This window comes from Cyprinus carpio, chromosome A5 (genome assembly GCF_018340385.1).
Source record: "Cyprinus carpio isolate SPL01 chromosome A5, ASM1834038v1, whole genome shotgun sequence".
Lineage (NCBI taxonomy): Eukaryota > Metazoa > Chordata > Actinopteri > Cypriniformes > Cyprinidae > Cyprinus > Cyprinus carpio.
Window position 1 is genome coordinate 11,259,055 of NC_056576.1, and position 18,506 is coordinate 11,277,560.

The following is an 18,506-nucleotide window of genomic DNA, read 5'->3' on the forward strand; positions in this document are numbered from 1 at the left end:
TCTATTTTCAGAAAATCTATCAGCACTGAAAGAAGTCCTTAATGCTGCTCCTTCATAATTCCTCTTTTGACTTGCTGCTAAAAGCAGATCTGGTCATAATTATAAATCAAATTACTTCAAAGGTTAATTTCTTTCATGCATATGTAACGTTTCTTAAGAGCACTTCAGCAGTTCATTCTCTATGAAAATGAGAGACTAAACTTCCGTTAGCTTGTTTACCTAGCAAATTTTCAGATATTAAATCTCAGAAAAAAAATTATAATATGTTTTAGAAAGAGGTAAAGCCACTAAGAAATGTCTTAAACAAATGGATAAATGATTATATGAGAAGATCATAAAGACAATGTCACAAGACTCCTCTCTCCACACCACTGTTCTCGACACAAATGCAGTGATGTAGTGAGGCCATATGGGAAAACCAACTGAGAACAACCTTGTTAAGATCTGTGCAAATGCCTGACAACACCCAGATCCCCCATCACTTCTCACATTCAGGAGAAAGTCATCACATGGCCTCTGTTGGCATGAAACTCTATCGACTGTTCTCTAGTGAGCAGTCAGTAAACAAGCGTGGCCTTAGGTACTGACATTAGCTTTGCTGCACCTGAGTGCTGTTTTAAATACAAATGCCACTGAAGTTTTGGAGGTCTGATGCTGGACACAGACCTAACTTACCAATGGATACCAGAGGAAACTGAAAAACCAGTCTGTTTCCTAGTATTTGCATAGGAAATTTAGCATGTAAAAATGTCAACATTAACAAACCCCTATTTCCAAAACAGTATATTAATACAGCAGTAGTGGTCAAGCTCTAAATCCACTGATCATTCATCTGCTCAGGGCTCATGATCCCAACCAGCACAGAAATGTATTATAGTCTTTATAAAAAAACATTAAAAGAGTTCACACACCAGTTTTCAACCAGCTTTGTTTTGTTACAATGTTGGTAGTATAAGTAAATGAACAATGCAAGTTATTTTTCTGTTACCTGCATCAAGTCTTTATTTTTAAAATATGTCATTCAGAGGACTTTTGACATCTCCAGGGCTCTCGTGAAAATGGACAGTCTGATCAAGCCCGGTGCATTATGGGTGCTGGAGTTTTGCTACTTTTTTCCCGTCACAGGCCTTTTTCTCTAGTTGAGGAGCACAGATTTAAAAATCTAAAATGTAATCTAAGTGGTGTAAAAGTAACTTATTTTAGACACCACAAACAGGTAGGAGAATTATTCCCTAAATCCTACAAGTGCCTAGATATCTCCTAAATCAAATGCAAGTGGGTATTAGACATGAAATACTTCTGGGACGACAACATAGCTTGCAAACAATGCTAGTTAATCAACAATTTTTAAACAGTATTTTGCTATATCCTTTATAATGACTATGCATTAGGCTATATGACCTCATATTAATTATGAGACTATAGAGTGCTGCAGCTGTGATGTCAAAACCCAGAAGACTAATTTGGATTCCCTTGAGACTTTCCAAGGTTTTTTTTTTTTTTTTTTTTAAATGGAATTTTTCAATTAATGAATAAAATAAGGTCTGTGGTAAACAAAACTTGAGGATACTTGGCCATTCGAACTTAAAAATAAAAATTCACATTTTCAGTATTGGTGAATGTCATTTATTTTTAAGAGAAATGTGTTGAAATATCATAAATTTATATTTACCACAGACCTTATTCTACTCATAAAGTAAAAAACACACCATTACAAAAAACCTATAAAGAAATCTTAAGGGAACCCATGGCTTTTGGCTTTTAATGTCACAGCTGCAGCACTTTATACTGAATATTTGTAATTTTGGAAAAAAAAAAAAAAAAAAAAAAAATCATCGCAGAGTCATATCGCATAACTATTCAAATTGAAAAAGCAAGAACAAAAAATGTGTCAAAATGGTAAAAAAAAAAAAAAAAAGCTTAGCAAAAAATCGTGATCCATCCATTTGTGAACCACGATTTAAAAATAATAAATAATCATGACAGCCCAATCAGCAAGAAGCTCATTCTACAAAACACACTATGAGCGGGTTTATGCCTGCAAGATTATCAAATAAAAACAGTGTACTCTAGACTGTAATCTGAAAGAGAATAATTAAAACACAAGTGATCCAAAACACTGAGCCTGTATGAGCCAGTTGATTCTTCAAACAACTGCTAGAGTAAATCAAAGCCTGTCACTATCTTCTCTATCACACTCACTGCTTGATGAACGCCTCAACGTTAAAGCAATTTCCTGGCCATCAATACACTCAAAAAGATCACTGTATGTTGATCTTTGGTAATGACTTTAGCCTTGCATAGTATGAGAAAGCTTTTGAAGCAAAGATCATGCACTCTGCACATTGAGGCCATATGCATTTAAGCAATGTCTACGAAATCATATGCATACAATATCGTTCAGTTATATAAACTGGGGGAATGCCAAAACCTATCACCTTGAAAGCACATTACGTTTAAAAATCTGTGCAATGAATGAAGAGAACAAAACTGTCTACAAGCTTCCAATAACAGGCAGCATGCTGATAGTCCATATAAAATAATATTTTGTAGCACAAGAATTTTAAGAAACCAGACTTTACTGCTGAACCCATTTCACATGTGAAATATCAACAGAAATGACCAATTATCGTTTAGCATTTTAAGACTCCCACCAAAAATGCACACTTATTACGCACATCAACTGTCTATAGGTTTAAAAGAAGAAATCAGAAACGTAGCTCAAGGCGTTTAGTCAAATCACAGGCCTTGTGGCCATTTAACTGTCATGAAACTTAGTCCAATGAACAGCTTACAATCACTCCCAGCGTTTCTCGAAATAGCGCGTGAATGAAATCGCCGCAAACTTACGTGAAAACGAAGAATAAAGTAGTGGACCCCACCAGAAGAGTGGCGGCAGTGGACACCGGGATGTATTTGGTGGGTTTAAATCTTTTTCCAACGCTGTTGGGCATTCTGTAAATCCCACATTCCTCGTTTATTTGATCGCTGTCGTTAGATGCGCGCAAACACGAACACAAATCCTGCACCGTTCAGCGCGAACCGGCTAAACGCTCATTCGCTCCGTCACATACACCGTTAAATCGTGATCCTTGAAAACGCGATCGGGAATACGAGGTTGAAAATCCCACCCAGCTCAATTCAGCCCACTGCTGAGGTCACTGCGATGCTTGAAAGGTGGAGCCTCCGCTTCGCAAATAGAGAAGGCGACACACGAGCTCCATCAGTGGGGCCTTGGCGTGTCTTGAGGTTTGCAAGCGGCGGAAAGAGACTGGGGCTTTTGCTATGGAGCAATCACACTCGGGGTGGTGTTGAGAGACACACACACACGCACCTCTTCTTACTCAAAGGGAAATCGAGAATGAAACCTACCTCATTTAAAATCATATTATATCAAAACAGAAATTTGAGATTTGGAAGATTAAGTTTGGAGGACACTGCCCACTGCTGCACAACCAACGTTTCAGTGGGTTTGTGATGTGATATGGGCCTTGTTTGACCTCTGGTGGCAGATTTGGAGAATTATCCCGTTTCCTCTTGATTTCTTATAAACATTTTTACACGTGTGGTGTAAATATTCACGTGACCAGAACGTGCACTGCTGCTCTTGTAATATTTTTCATCTTTATTTTATCCTTCCTAATTTTTTTATTTTTTTTTATATTCAGTGATGTTTCTTCATATTATGCGTTCATTTAATCGTTGTTCAGACAATAAACTTGACAAAACAACGTTCACGTGAACTAATGAAAAGAAATAAGTGAATGTAACTGAAGGCATTTGTATCGCACAGCTTCCTGTGAACAGCTCACGATCAGCGTTTCACAAAATACCGCGTGGAAACAAATGTTACAGCGCAGTAAGACAGTCATACACTTTCTTGTAACTGACTATAATAAAGTTACTTAATTAGAAACTGGACAAACCACAACGTGCCCAATAACTAATGAAAATAAAAATTTGTATATGCTGCAGTGGAAGCCTACAGCACAGTTAAAGTTAACCTGCCTACTGAACTAAACCTTTTTTTTATGTAAAGTCTCTCGAAAAACCGTTACTGAGGTTGTTTAATATGAACGGTATTATGAAGGGAAAACTAATGACAATACTTCTCTTTAGCGGCAGTATTGCTCCTGACTATTTTTAAAGTTCGTGTCTTCATCATTCAACTATGCAAATGTAGGCTTACTGGAAGCTAAAAAACATGATCAGAGGAAATAATTTTGTAACACTGCAACAACTTTCTTTAAAAAATATGAGGTAAATATCACTACATAAAACATTACTTACATTATTAGTTATAGATTTAGAAATGAAATTAATAAAAATGTAACGACACTGTAAGTTCTATGGAGTTTTATATAATTAATTATTTCTTTTTTTTTACAGACTTTTATTTTGCAATGACGTCTGCTCGAGAACACCGGAAATCCACGCAGATAGATGCGATGCCTTGAGCTGGAGCTGTTAAACATCTGTTGAAAGATTCAGCGAAGAGGTGACATTTTTATCATTTGGCTTTGAATAAATGTTATTTTTTATTTCGTGTTGTTAAGATGAACAATGCCATTTGTTATTGAAACGCAAGAAAGCGTAATTTTCTTAGTTTCCACCTCATTGTCACAACAAACAAAAAAATTCTGCTTTTATTAATCACCACCTTCTACTAAAAAAATCATTTGCAGATGATGGAAACTGCTGTTGTTTGTCGTGTTGTGTTTAATAAAGATGTTGAGCTCGTTGAACCGGGCAGCAAGAGCGAGTCCGTCATCTTACAGATAGACAGCAGAATATGTAACGAGTCTAAAATCAAATACAGAAAATCTCTTATTAAATGCAACTGTTGTGAGGAAAATCTCCACCATGACAAAATATCACTGCTTGTTTATCTCTCACGCATTAGTCTGTCAGTGTGGCCGTCTATAGACAGTGAATCTGTCAATCAAAATAGTAACAACTACGACTAAGCATAACATCTCGCAAACCACCTACCAGAACTAAGCAAACATCTCGCAAACCCACCATTTAATTATGATTTACAAACAATACAGACAAATAAAATGATTAAATATGTCTTATCAGTTATTATTACTATTGGCCATCTTCCTCAGGGCAAGTCTGTTTCTACCTGGGGAGGTGAAATGGCGTGTGCAAAAGTGCCTTTAGATGAACTGCATGTGACTGAGCCCTTTGGACCACAAGGCAAAGAACGCACCCTACCAGCACTGGTGAGTGAATATTTTACTTTATGTCTTTTTCCTGCATAATTAACTAGAGTACACCTGAACCGTCGCTTTAGTCCAGTACTTCTATGGGCTACGTGAACAATGATGCCACCTTAATGTCTCCCATCAGCACCCTGACCGTAAAGAAGAAAGATGTTTCTTAACCTATAAACCCCCACCTGAGGATGGCACACCTGTGCTGGTGGAGCAGTTTCTGGAGCATGCTCAGTTCATCTCAGAGGATCTGGAGTGGCTGCTGGCTTTACCTCATGACAAGTTCTGGTGTCAGGTTAGACTCTCTAAAAAAAAAAAATAAATAAAACATTTGTTTAGACAGATTTTAGTAAAATGAAGTTATACTTCTCTTGACAAAGAAAATAAATCTGCTACTAATGAAGATACAGTACAGCAAAATAATAATGTTGTTTTTGACCCTTACATTATATAATATCACATGTGGCCAGGCAGTTGTCATATTGTTTCTTTTTTATTCTTTCTCCATTTAGGTGGTGTTTGATGAGTCATTACAGAGGTGTTTGGACTCTTATTTGAGACATGCTCCGCGTGGTTTGGACCCGTCTGGTCTCTCGTCCAGTCCAGCTGTGGCTGACATGCAGAGGAACATTCATCGCTTTGTGTTCATGGTCTTCCTCAGGATGGCTACGCACAAAGAGTCTAAGGTAAAACATTAACTCCTGAACTCCGATAAACTCTTTTTAAAATAAATTATATTGTTTAGCTAACTATATTATTTGTTTAAGATTTATAATCATTGTACAGTGTGGGTTTGGACAGGCTATAAATCCTACAGTAGAAACTGTTCAAATGTTTAGGGTCAGTAAGATCACAAAGACTTAAAATGTATGAATAGATTTTAAAATGTAATTTATTCCTATGATGGCAAAGCAGCCATGATGAATAAAAAGTTCAAAAGAACAGCTTTTATTTAAAATATAAATCTTCTGTAACATTATAAAAAAAAATCTTCACTGTCACTTTTGATCAATTTAATGCATCCTTGCTGAATGAAAGCGTTCATTCATTCCAAAGAAAATTATTACTGACCCCTAATAGTGTAAATGTATGCTAGTGTTTTTTGTATTAAATGACATTCAATTAATATGATTGCAATATATTTGGTATTCAGTGGGATTCAAAATCGATTCATTTATTTTTTCCTCAGGAGAACTTCATAACCCCTGCAGTGTTTGCAGAGATTATTTACAACAACTACCTATTTGACATTCCCAAAATTCTGGATCTGTGTGTGCTGTTTGGGAAAGGAAATTCCCAACTGCTACATAAAATGATCGGTACACAAAATCTGATAGTATTATAGTACACATATATAATTAGCAAAAAATACATAAATATCTCATGAACCCACCTGATTTTTTTTTTTTTTCCACTCACAATGGTTTCCATATTTAAAGCTAAAATGTCATCCTTTTTTACTTTTTCCAGAGAACATTTTTACCCAACAGCCCAGTTATTATGGAGACCTAAATGAGACTTTACCTTCAATCATCCAGGTAGTTCATGTTATCATGAGATTCATCAAATTGTGCTGAACTTCCAGAAAATCTGTGTGTGTGTGTATTTTAGGTGTTTGATATAATATTACAGAAGTGTGGTATTCAATCAGAGAACACAGGAAACAGTCAACCCCTCAAACTGAATGCAAACAAATGCCTAACTGCCATTGCCATGCCAGAGGAGGTAACCAAAACAAAACTTTCTTAACCATTTTTACAAATACAGAGACACGTACTGACCCTACCTTTAATTCACACAGTGTCCTAAAAGGCAGAAATAATATACTTATATTTATAAATGTATTATGTATTACGTAGGAGCTTGCAGACTTGGTTTTGTACATGTGTGATACTTGCACTACTATCCACTCTTTCCTGGACACCTTCCCTGAGGCTTGTTCTACCTTCAAACAACACAACTTTCTTAACAGGTGACAAATACATCCACACTATCCAAACTATGATTCACACAGTGTCCTCAAGGGCAGAATTTCATACCTGATATTACTGATACAAAAACAATGAATGAAGCGTCTCTCACTGACTGTAGATTATCGTCATTCTATGAGATGGCAGTTCCAGACCTGGAGAAAGCAGTGAAGAAGAGAAATTTGAATAAAAGGTTAGAATGGCAAACTTGACTGACATGTTCTCTTACAATCAACACATTTTTTCGTGAATTTATACAGATTGGTTAAACTAGATGCAATCTGTCTCAGTTTACAGGAGGACATGTGGAGACGGATATCTCATTCAAGAAAGAAAATGGTAGAGATTGCTCACCTGTTGCTCCAACACACATGTTTACAGCCCATACTGGAGGGGTGAGGAAAAAAGACATGCTTTAAACCACATTAAACAAGCAAAGATGGGAACGAATACCAGATATCTTTGATCTTAAGTTTCATTGATTTTTTTACAGCTCTGAAAACATGGTATCCTACGTAGAAGATCTTCTACAGAACTTCACAGCTTTCCTTCAAGAGAAAAGGTAAATTATGCAGACATTTCTCAGCAAGGTCATGGTTGTATATGTAATCTGTCACCGCCAGTGACTAAATTGCATTCTCCTTGCACTGTTTGTCTCTTTCTCTCTCAGATTCCTGGCAGATTATGATGAACAGTTCCCTATAGCGGATGACATCAGTCTCCTACAGCAGGCCTTCCCACATTTGTATCCTTTACTTTGGTCCAGTGGAACACTGTATGATGATTTCAAAAGGAACAAAAGGGGAAGCATTCTGCCATCTTTCAAGCTTCTACTAGAGAAGATGACCTTAGTTATTCAAGAAATAACCTGTCCTAATTTCTGATTGTTTTCCTACACGCTTCATAATCAGTGGTGCACGGATACCAATACTGGTGCTCATTTCCTCTAATACCAATATCCGATACATACCATGTATGTACAAAGTTCATTTCATTAACATTGTCATGCAAATTACACTGGCAGCAGAACATTATGCTGTTAATCCCTGCCAATTTACACTGTTGTTCAAGTAGAGAAAAACAAAGAACATTGTGCCTTTATCTTTAAATATTAGAATAATGCCTCTTTTCTAAATTTTTTAAGCTCCTCTCTACAATTTTCTGTTATTCTCCTTGATGTCCACTCAGAGACGACACCAGGACGTCTTACCTGTTGCAAGGTGTAGAGTCTTCATGGGAGTCTGTGGGGAAAAAGAGAAGCTTCCCCTCATCAGCCAATCACAGCGCAGGAGCCAAGAGCAAGACTGGCAGAGATTTAGCAGTTTCCCAAAAGGAAGGAGCGGGAGTGTTGGAAGACAGAGAGGAGTTAAGAGGAGTGGAAGCTATAACTGACATTCCCCATAAGGGGGACAACGTGAGTTTATTAGCTGCTAAAAATATCTATAAAGTTTTAAAAATGTGTTTTTATCCACCTCTGGTGAAATAAAGGTCATTTTTTTACCCTTTTATTTTTGGGGCCTGTAGGGGGCAGTGTGCACGTTGACTGCTGGAGAACTAGAGTCTCTGCTGTCCAGTATACGTGACTTGCTTCCGGACTTGGGAGAGGGGTTTATACTGGCATGTTTGGAGGAGTACGGCTACAATTCTGAACTTGTCATCAACAACATTTTGGAAGATAAACTGTCTCCTTCTCTTGACAAACTGGACAAGGCAATGGCAAGGTAAAGTCCAACTGAAGTGACTTGTATGCTTCAGTTCAGGTCCACTTCATTGTTGCTTATGGACTAATGTTTCCCTGTAGGCCTGTGAAGAATGAGCTTCCATCAGTTCTGAGCACCAGATCAAATGTGTTTGACGATGACGAGTTTGACGTGTTCAACCGTGACCGACTAGACATGAGTCGCGTTTTGGAAGGCCGGAGGTCATCGCAAGTTAAAATTCCACTCAAAAAGCATCACCCTATCCTGCTTTGCAGTACATTACTCTAATTTTAGTCTGATTAGTCAAACAAGCTGCTAAATATTGATGTTAATCCACTTGGTCAAAAGAAAATAGTCTTTGACAAGTACATCATAAACTGACATCAGAGAACCGCATGAAAGTGGGCTTATGAGATATTCAGTTGAAGCTATAAAAGATGGTTTGTGTCAGCTAGAAATGAGTATCTCTGTGTATTTCAGACAGGGGGAGAGTGTGTGTGCCACGCTCCATGACAAGCAGCACATAGAAGAGCAGAGAGCAAGATATCAAGCCTACCAGATAGTGGTGGATGAGATTCCCATAGCGAATGACCCCTCTGGAGAACGTGATAATGCTTTCGGGATGGATGATTATGATGATGAATATGATGACACATATGATACCAACCAAATAGGAGCCAATGATTTAGATGAAGAGGATGAACTATTAAACCGCAGGTATGAGCTGTGATAAATGTACATAAACTTGCATCTCCCTCCAATGTGGCTTATCAGTATGAGTTTTCAAAGACCATTTTGTTAGAGGAACGGGAAATGCATTGCAATGCAAATATTTAATTTATAAAAAAAAATTTTTTTTTACTATTAATCCAAATAAAACCAAAATCGCAATATGGCTTATCGGTTTTCCCTGAAAAAAAAACTTGTTTGAAAATGAAGAATCATAGAAGTCATAAATATTAGTTTTTTTTTTTTTTTTTATAGTAATGTTTATTATTGCAATCATTTTGATATATACGTCTCAGTTAACATTTAAGTATTTTTCCTTTAGGCCATTCACTACCCCACAAGTTCTCAGAACAGGCAAACAGGCTCAGGAGAATGACGAAGATGAGGAGGACGAGGACAAGGTTTGAATGATTCACTTTCTCTTTTTTGGTGTAAATTCATTTTGGTCCCTTACGCAGGTCTTTTGTTTTGTTATAGATCACATGGCGCTTTCACTACCTGCCTTTTTTCTTTTTCTCTTTTCCTGTTAATAGAAATTAGATGGATTTGAAACAAATAACAATTTCAGGTTCTCAGATTACGCACATTTCCGTTTATTTATGATGATCTTGTGTTATTTCGATCAGAATGAGGCTGTGAAAAAGGATCACTTCCTCCAGGACCCAGCAGTCCTCAGAGAGAGAAGCGAGGCCAGGAGAGCTGCTATGCAAAGCAGGAAAGGGTAAATTTGAGAACACCATGACTGGAATATAGGGATGTAACGATGCACCCCAAACGGGTTAAAAAATCAATTAAAATATGTGATGATTTTAAGTTGGTAGAGATGCTAAATTAATTTAGTTTTAACATAAAAGATATTTCAATTTCACAAGGAAATATGCAGCATTTTGTGAGAAATAATAAAAAGACACTTTCTCATTTTTAATTTGCCTTAAATCTCATTTTGTTAAATGTGAGAAAATTGTATCATTAAACCAGTATCGTGAATCATATCACATTGTGAGTTGGGGTGAATCGTTACATCCCTACTGGAATATACTTACACTGCACATGTGCACTGGTTATTATCTAACTAACCTAAAAGCATGGATCAGTCAGTCATTAATTGATTTACTTGTTTTTTTTTCCTGATAGCTATAGACCACCACCGCAAGTAATGTGGTAGGTGGGCCAAAGGGACGGGGCCAGACACAAGAGATCATTTTGGACCGTCGCAGAAAAGAAGCGAATAAGAACAGAGGAGCCAATCACAGTCGCAGAATGATGGCTGACAGGAAGAGGAACAAGGGCATGATCCCTTCCTAAGACATTTACATTAACAACAGCACATTGCACATTCTTAGAGAGCTAAAAGCAGAAATAGCACCTGAAGTTTAATGTAGCTCCTCACTTATACAAGTTTGATATGCAATGAAATTACGCTCTGGTCTATTACATAGACCTATTATTCTTTCAGATTGAAAATTAGTTGGTTTTTTTATGAAGTTTGAATCAACAGGCTGAGTTTGAAGTGCCTAGTAAAGTGCACAGAGATGTGTGGTCTATAAGGGATCAAGATAATCTTTTTTTTTTGCTAGTGAGTGAGTTAACAATGTATGACAAGAAAACAGTGTGTTGTAAGGCAAAGGAGTCATGTAATTTGCCCTGTAACACATGAGTTTATTGAACAGAGAAGAGGTACAAACAGTTATTGCACTGTTAAGTTAAATTCAATAAATAAATAAAGGAACATCAGGTTTGAGAATGTAGCATCTAATATAAATTTGAGAACAAATTCTACAAAAGATGCGGTACATTACCCTATTGAAGCAAAAATGCAGCTCATAAGATCCTGTTCCAGTTCACTAAAGGTTCAGAAAGCAATTAAGACTTAACCTCAGAGCAGTCTTTTGAGAAATCTCCCCATTTGAGGTTGGGTTGCACAGACTGGATACACAGTCTGATTTCAAACATGAGTCATATTGTGCCAAAGGCTATCATTCTAGAAAAGAGAGATGTCCTTTTTTTTTTCACATAAAACTTTGAACAGGCAATGTTCTCTTGTCATGTGGAGTAAACATATTTCTACTTACTAAGATACATTCAAAGCATTTTTGTAATAAAAAGCATATTTAAGAATGCTTTTGAAATAAAACAAACCATGGGTAGATAAAACATGAATAAATACTGTTCTCAAGACTGTGTCTCTATATTGTTCATCTTTGTGTGAGTGTTTACTGTAATTTGACGTAGTGGTTGTCTACCTGTCTGGCAGATGCCCTCCTGAGATAGCATGGAGTCAAGCTCATGTATCATGACTGAAGCATGATAGCTAGGGTCGGGGAAATTCCTCATTTTGGCATAAGCATAGATTGTGATTTCATTTAATGAGATGCTTCGATTGGTTGCCTTGAGATTCCATATTCCTATATTCTGTCATTAAGTACATTTACATGCACAGTTAAAATCAAGCTACAGCAGGGTTTTGCATAGATGAGCTACAGTCTTCATCTATCCGTTCTAGTAATAAACAATATGTAACTGAAAATTAAAAGGGGAACATAACTTTTGGGGGGGATGTCAAGGCCTACTGTAGCTGAGCTACAACTGCTTTTTCATTATATGATGTTTTTTCACGTTTATTGAAAGAAGTCTCATGCTCATCAGGACTGCTATTATTTGATCAAAACATACTATAACTAATATTATGAAAACTAATTACCATGTCTATTTTAATATATTTTAAAATATATTTTTTTCACGTGATATCTGATGGCAAAGCTGAATTTCCAGTAGCCATTACTCCAGTCTTCAGGGTTGCATGGTCCTTCAGAAATCAATTTTTGAAAACATTTGTGCTGCTTAAAATCATGTAAACTGTGATACATTTTTTGAGGATTCTTTTAAGAATAGAAAGTTTTAAAAAGCACTATTTATATGAGATAGACACCCTTTGGAACCTTCTGAATGTTTTTACTGTTTTTGATCAATATACTGCATCTTTGCTGAATAAAAGTATTAATTTCTTATTAAACCAACCCCAAACTTTTGAATGGGAATGTAGGTTCATTAGTCCAACTACGCAAAAACCCGACTGACATGATTTCAGACTAAAGCATTTACATGACATTTCAAAAAGACAATTCAAAACTAAAATGAAAAGAAACTGAACTTCTAAAACGCATGTAAATTATCTTTAAAAGCGATTATAATAATAATAGTAAAAGTCGCTCTCTGTGCACCAAGCAGGCATGGGGCATCCTTGCAGCTCTTTGTATGGAATACTGATGCTCGTATGTAACTTTCAATTTAATGGTTAGTTTATAGTAACAGAACTGATGTCCACCAATTGGTGCTAGTACTAGAGCTGGAGGTTAAGCTGTCAAAGCCAAACAATGGGCGTAACTTACAATGGCACTACACTACAGAGCCCCAAACTTGACATGCAGAAAAAAAAAAAAAAGATATTGTAGCCATTAACTTAAGATACTTTTATCCCATGTTTAAGGTAATTATTAGGTAAATTCTGAATGTTTAGGTAAACTGTGGACACGTTGTACTAATTTGTTCCCTCATTTTTGCTTAGTTGAGTCATGGCCACAATTTAACTGTAAAAAGGGTGGAACAGGGTCAGGTTGGGCACCAGCCCTGGTCTCATACCACAAGAAAATGTTCAGTTATATTCTACTGAAAGATTTCTTATGCAGTGCTTGAATACTATTTCTTATATTTTCTTAAAGGATTTTATCCTAACTTCATGCCTACCCTTGTTTAAACAAAAAAATTAAGAATTTAGGGTGTATGATTCTTCCTTAATTTGAAGAGATCTGAAATATTACTTTTGTTTTTTGCTGTGCATTTGACTTCACAATCCGTGTATCTGTGGATTGTTGAGTCGGTTCAGCAAATGTAACTAAAGTAGTCAACTGTGCACAAAAGAATTGATCCCATGTAGAAGGACCTACCTTCAAAAAAAGTGGTTTGACCCAAGATCAGGAACTAGTCCTGAATCTTTTGAGTCAGGAACTCAAGGTTTATAGTCTTTGGAGAGGTCAAAAATCATTACCATGGAGGTATTCTGACCTTACAGTACAGAGGAGGGGTTTAGTTGCCATGAGAAGTCTGAATCAGAAGTGTCAATCCAATTCCACAAATTCCTAGTCCAGAATCCTTCCTGGTCCAGCTCAATAAAAATTACCTGGGAGGAACAAAACAATAGCAGTTTAGTTCAGTTTAAATTTGGCAACTAATGGTGAAGCTGGCCAATGGTGATTGACAGTGTGCATGGAGCAAAAATAAGTAGAAATGGTTAACAAATGGTATTTCTCACCAAGCACGCTACGTTTGCAGAGAGGACAGGTCTGCTGGAGGAGTAGCCAGGGATCCACGCAGTCTCTATGGAATTCATGGAGGCACGGTAACACCCTCAAACACTTAAACACACCCAAAAAGAGCAGTGATTAAACTGTCTGTCTTTATGAAAGAAGAATACCTCTACCGAGCAAAAGCATAAGAATGTGCAGAGGATCTGTCACCTGGTTGTTGTTGTACTGCTCCAGACAAACTGCACAACTGTCTGTCTCCACCGGTTGAGTTTGTGTTGGGTCACATCTCACTTTGGGTTGCCGTATATCCTTGTCTTCAGTGCTGATAATCTCCTTAAAATGTCTTGCTTTAGGTCCGACTGTAAGACAAAGAGTTTATTTCGAATTTTATTTATATTATAAAATATGTACAGTGTATAGACTACTACTCAAAAGTTTGGGGTCAGTAAGAGCTTGTCTCTTCTGCTCACCAAGACTGCATTTATTCGATCAAAAATACGGTAAAAACAGTTTTATTGTGAAAATTCATTACAATTTAAAATAAATAATATATATATATATATATATATATACTAATATATATATATATATATATATATATATATATATATATTATATATATATATATATATATATATATATATATTTAAAGTGTAATTTATTCATGTCATGGGAAAAGCTGACTCCAGTTTTCAGTGCCACATAATATATAATTGTATTGATATAATTGAAATAATTGTAATATGCTGATTTGGTGCTCAAGAAATATTTCTTACAATTATCAGTGTGAAAACAGCTGTGCTGCTGTAATATAATTTGTGGAAACAGTGATAAAAAATTTTCAGGATTATTTGATGAACAGAAAATTCTAATCTAGAACATTTTTGTAACATTATAAATGTCTTTATTGACACTTTTTTAATTTAGCGCCTCCTTCTTGAATACAACTTTTAGGGGAAAAAAAATCTTACTAACCCCAAACTTTTTGAACGGTAATGTATGTTTTGATGGATCTCCTTCCAGTCTCCAGTTAACATGGCTACTTTCTTCAATTAGTCACATTAGTGTCATGAACTTTTGAAAATGTTTCCAACTTCAAAAGCAGGGTTCACCTCCAAATCATCATTAAACTGGTGTGTCCTGGTACTGCCAGCGTGCATGAACTATGACCCCTGTGGAGAGGACCAGGGCCACCAGAACAACAGTGTTCCAGAGCTGCTGAAGATATTTCTGGACAGATGAACAAAAATGTTAAAATTAAAAAGAAGAGAAATTCTCCTTGCTGTCTAATGAAACTGCTCTTTAATTACTAAACAGGTGACATTAAGTATTAAAGGGATAGTTTACCCAGCAATGAAAATTCTGTTATCATTCACTCATCCTCATGTCCTTTCAAATTTGATTTTCATTTTTGGGTGAACTATCCCTTTAAGAAACATAAGATGATTACACAACAGTCCTGAAATATTTTGGACTGTAAGGCTATGACAGTAACATTGGATGATATGATATGTCTTTCATAGCGCTCATACCTGGACCTGAGAGTTGGTCTCCCCGGTGCAGATGACCCCTTGCCATTCCCCGTACAACCCTCCTCTTGAACGGCCACAGCTGGACCACAGGGTCAAGGTGGCACCCTTCGACACATCATTTAAATATATCACACTCCCACACTAATAATGAACCATGACAAGCGTGTGAAACTATGCTACATATCAGTAAAAATCATACCCAGACAGTCCTGTAGAAAAGACTTGTAAGTGATTTTTGCCGTTGCATGAAGGCCCCTAATTAAATAAAAATAGAAAAAGAAACATTCCTAAAGTATAAAATTGTTTTATTCAGAAGACAATGGATAATTTCTAGACTGTGGATTACCTGAGGAGTGCGCCGATGAGCTTAGTTACATTTTCTGATGTCTGAATGATAATGATTGGCTTTGAGAGGACCTGAGAGAGATCCATCTATAAAGGAAGAACAGTTTTCTTTTTTTCTTAATTCTTACATCTAATAACCATTATGAAATCAACTGAAGGTTTATGGAACAGAACAGCAAAAAGCTCTCACCTCTCGGACAGTATTCTGGTTTAAAGCCAGTATAATCAAAGCAGATGCGCCCAAAACAAGAGCACGCTTCATCTGTGGAGGAAGAGCTGTCAGTTTGATCGGTCTACTTCCTAATCATCATGGTTTTAGTCTTCACAATGACAATTTTGAATACCTTATTGACCACAGAGGCAGCAAAAACGACTCCTTGGTTGCTGTTACTGGAAACTGTGCCTTCCTCCATCTGGACAGGTACCCTCCAATCCAGGGGTTCGGATCCTTTCCATCACTGCTTTCACTGTTGGTTTTAATAGCTTCGTCTTTTATCTGCAGAGAGAAAAAAAGAAGCATGACACTGATGCTTAAGACATCTGACAACTTAACTTGCAATATCAAGTTATCTGTTTGCATGCACTGATCACTTACTAATAGGAGGATCTCCTTTGAGATCATGTTTGTTTTTTTTGCTGTGGTTTTCCATTGGGTTCGTTCCTCCAGACTCCCCTGGACCACCTCACCCTGTAAAAACATGCTGATGGTCTTCCAGAAACGCCTCTACAAATGGGCCACCTGTTCGCTGGACGCCAGCGGGCAACGCCACAGCGAGCACAGCACAGAAAGACAGCTAAATGCGCCCATGGCTCCCTGTCAACTGATGTTATAAATCATAGACAGAAAGTTTGAGCCAAACTGTCAGGACAAGCCTGTGTTCTGTCACCGTCCTACTGATGTCCAACAAACGGTGTGATGTCTTCTTCCTGGCGGCTCGCTTTTTCATGCCTGGTCTCGGCTTGCGAAAAGTGAAACTATCTAGACAGATCATTAAAATAAAAGCTGCTTTTATTTACAAAATTAATTTATAAGTTAACACTATATAGCCAATATATATTTAATATATTTAAAATATGTCAATATTTTGTATCACAGTGCAGTGTAGTCACAGTCACCACATGATAAAATTGTTAAAATTCAAATATATTGCATAATACATCGTTTATTTTACAGCCAGACCAAGGCAAGAAAAAAAAAAACCACAATGAAAAACAATGATATTACTTTTTAAAAATGTACATTTCGTTTCCTTTAGTTTTATATAATTAAGCAGTTAAACAGCCAGAGCTAGAAATAGACATTCAGAACTGAAAAATAACTTGCAATATCAAGTTATCTGTTTGCATGCATTGATCACTTACTAATATGAGATCTCCTTTGAGATCATGTTTGTTTTTGCTGTGGTTTTCCATTGGGTCGTTCTCCAGACTCCCCTGGACCACCTCACCCTGTAAAACATGCTGATGGTCTTCCAGAAACGCCTCTACAAATGCCACCTGTTCGCTGGACGCCAGCGGGCAAAGCCACAGCGAGCACAGCACAGAAAGACAAGCTAATGCGCCCATGGCTCCCTGTCAACTGATGTTATAAATCATAGACAGAAAGTTTGAGCCAAACTGTCAGGACAGCCTGTGTTCTGTCACCTCCTGCTGATATCAACAAACTGAGTGAGTTCTTCTTCTGCGGCTCGCTTTTTCATGCCTGTCTCGCGCTTGCGAAAGTGAAACTATCTAGAATGGCAACTGTGTGTTCCAAATGGAAGTAAATGCACTCATGTGCTCTAGAGGGCGCTGTGTGGTCAAATCATTCATTATGACACATCAAGCTCCGCCCTCTTCGTGTCTCGCAGGTTTGTATCCGCGGTTCCTTTGTAGTTCGATTTCTATTTCTGGATTTCATATCTTCACCACAGCCGTTATGAAAAGATGTGCGCTCGCCACCCAGTGGGAAGCTGTAAAATAGTTTTATAAAGCTTTTCCACTCAAAATATGTTTTTAAAAGGTTTCTGTAATCTTACCATTACTCAGTTCTGTACGTGCGTATTTGACATGACAATTAATTTTACTGTCCTTAATGAAAATTTTTAATCCTTGTTTATAATTGGGCAAACGTTTTCCTCTATAAACAAAAAAATAATGTTTTTTTATATAATAATTTCAAATAAAATGTGCTGAATCTGTGAACTGCAGAAACGTGTCAAAACGGAACAATGGGGATTGGAACAGATAGATAGATAGATAGATAGATAGATAGATAGATAGATAGATAGATAGATAGATAGATAGATAGATAGATAGATAGAATTATGGGTCTATTAAAAAAAGTCAGCTTTCAGTTTTATCACCAGTTATAGCATCTTGCTATCATGTTATTTCATATCAATACCATTACTATGCTACATGACAAAAATGCTTATATCGTGGTTCTTTATTTGTATTGAACCTCAGTCTTATTGGGTGTCTTCTGAAATATGTAATGTAGCGCTTCTATATTTAGTCGCTTTTGTATATGTGATTTCAGCATTTGTAAATCGCTTTGGTTTATGCTTCGACAAGGTGAATTACTGGTAAACGAGGAACACACACGTTCCTTCTTTGTTTCAAAGGGAATTCGAAAAGGACGGCGAACTTCCGGCGGACTCAGTCGCCGCAGCGTCAGGACTCACCGAGTGATGAGAGAGAGAGAGAGAGAATGAGAGCGAACGAG

General features: G+C 36.9%; 2 protein-coding genes and 1 pseudogene across 3 annotated transcripts in view; 1 reads left to right on the top strand and 2 right to left on the bottom strand.

The window, feature by feature from the left end:
- LOC109112935 (palmitoyltransferase ZDHHC8B-like) overlaps positions 1 to 3,521 on the bottom strand; it is a 62,667-nt gene extending 59,146 nt beyond the window's left edge. The window contains exon 1 of one of the 2 annotated variants that reach the window (XM_042753768.1): positions 3,373 to 3,521. In XM_042753768.1, the coding sequence (XP_042609702.1) occupies positions 3,373 to 3,377 (5 nt within the window). In that variant the 5' untranslated portion in view covers positions 3,378 to 3,521. Of the gene's footprint in view, positions 1 to 2,850; positions 3,305 to 3,372 lie in introns of those variants that run through there. The other variant, XM_042753765.1, reaches the window with a different exon arrangement.
- Positions 2,815 to 11,025, top strand: ascc2 (activating signal cointegrator 1 complex subunit 2). The gene is given in 21 exon segments (XM_042753773.1): positions 2,815 to 2,919; positions 4,390 to 4,498; positions 5,137 to 5,228; positions 5,356 to 5,514; positions 5,732 to 5,905; positions 6,409 to 6,538; positions 6,690 to 6,757; positions 6,831 to 6,944; positions 7,079 to 7,191; positions 7,311 to 7,382; positions 7,480 to 7,584; positions 7,683 to 7,751; positions 7,860 to 7,934; positions 8,378 to 8,603; positions 8,714 to 8,910; positions 8,991 to 9,110; positions 9,370 to 9,606; positions 9,941 to 10,019; positions 10,245 to 10,339; positions 10,753 to 10,766; positions 10,769 to 11,025. Coding segments are annotated over 19 exon segments (2,289 nt in total). The 5' UTR covers positions 2,815 to 2,919; positions 4,390 to 4,498; positions 5,137 to 5,141; the 3' UTR covers positions 10,924 to 11,025.
- A 623-nt stretch (positions 11,026 to 11,648) lies between these two features.
- On the bottom strand, positions 11,649 to 17,866 carry LOC109089980 (annotated as a pseudogene).
- Positions 17,867 to 18,506: the final 640 nt, after the last annotated feature.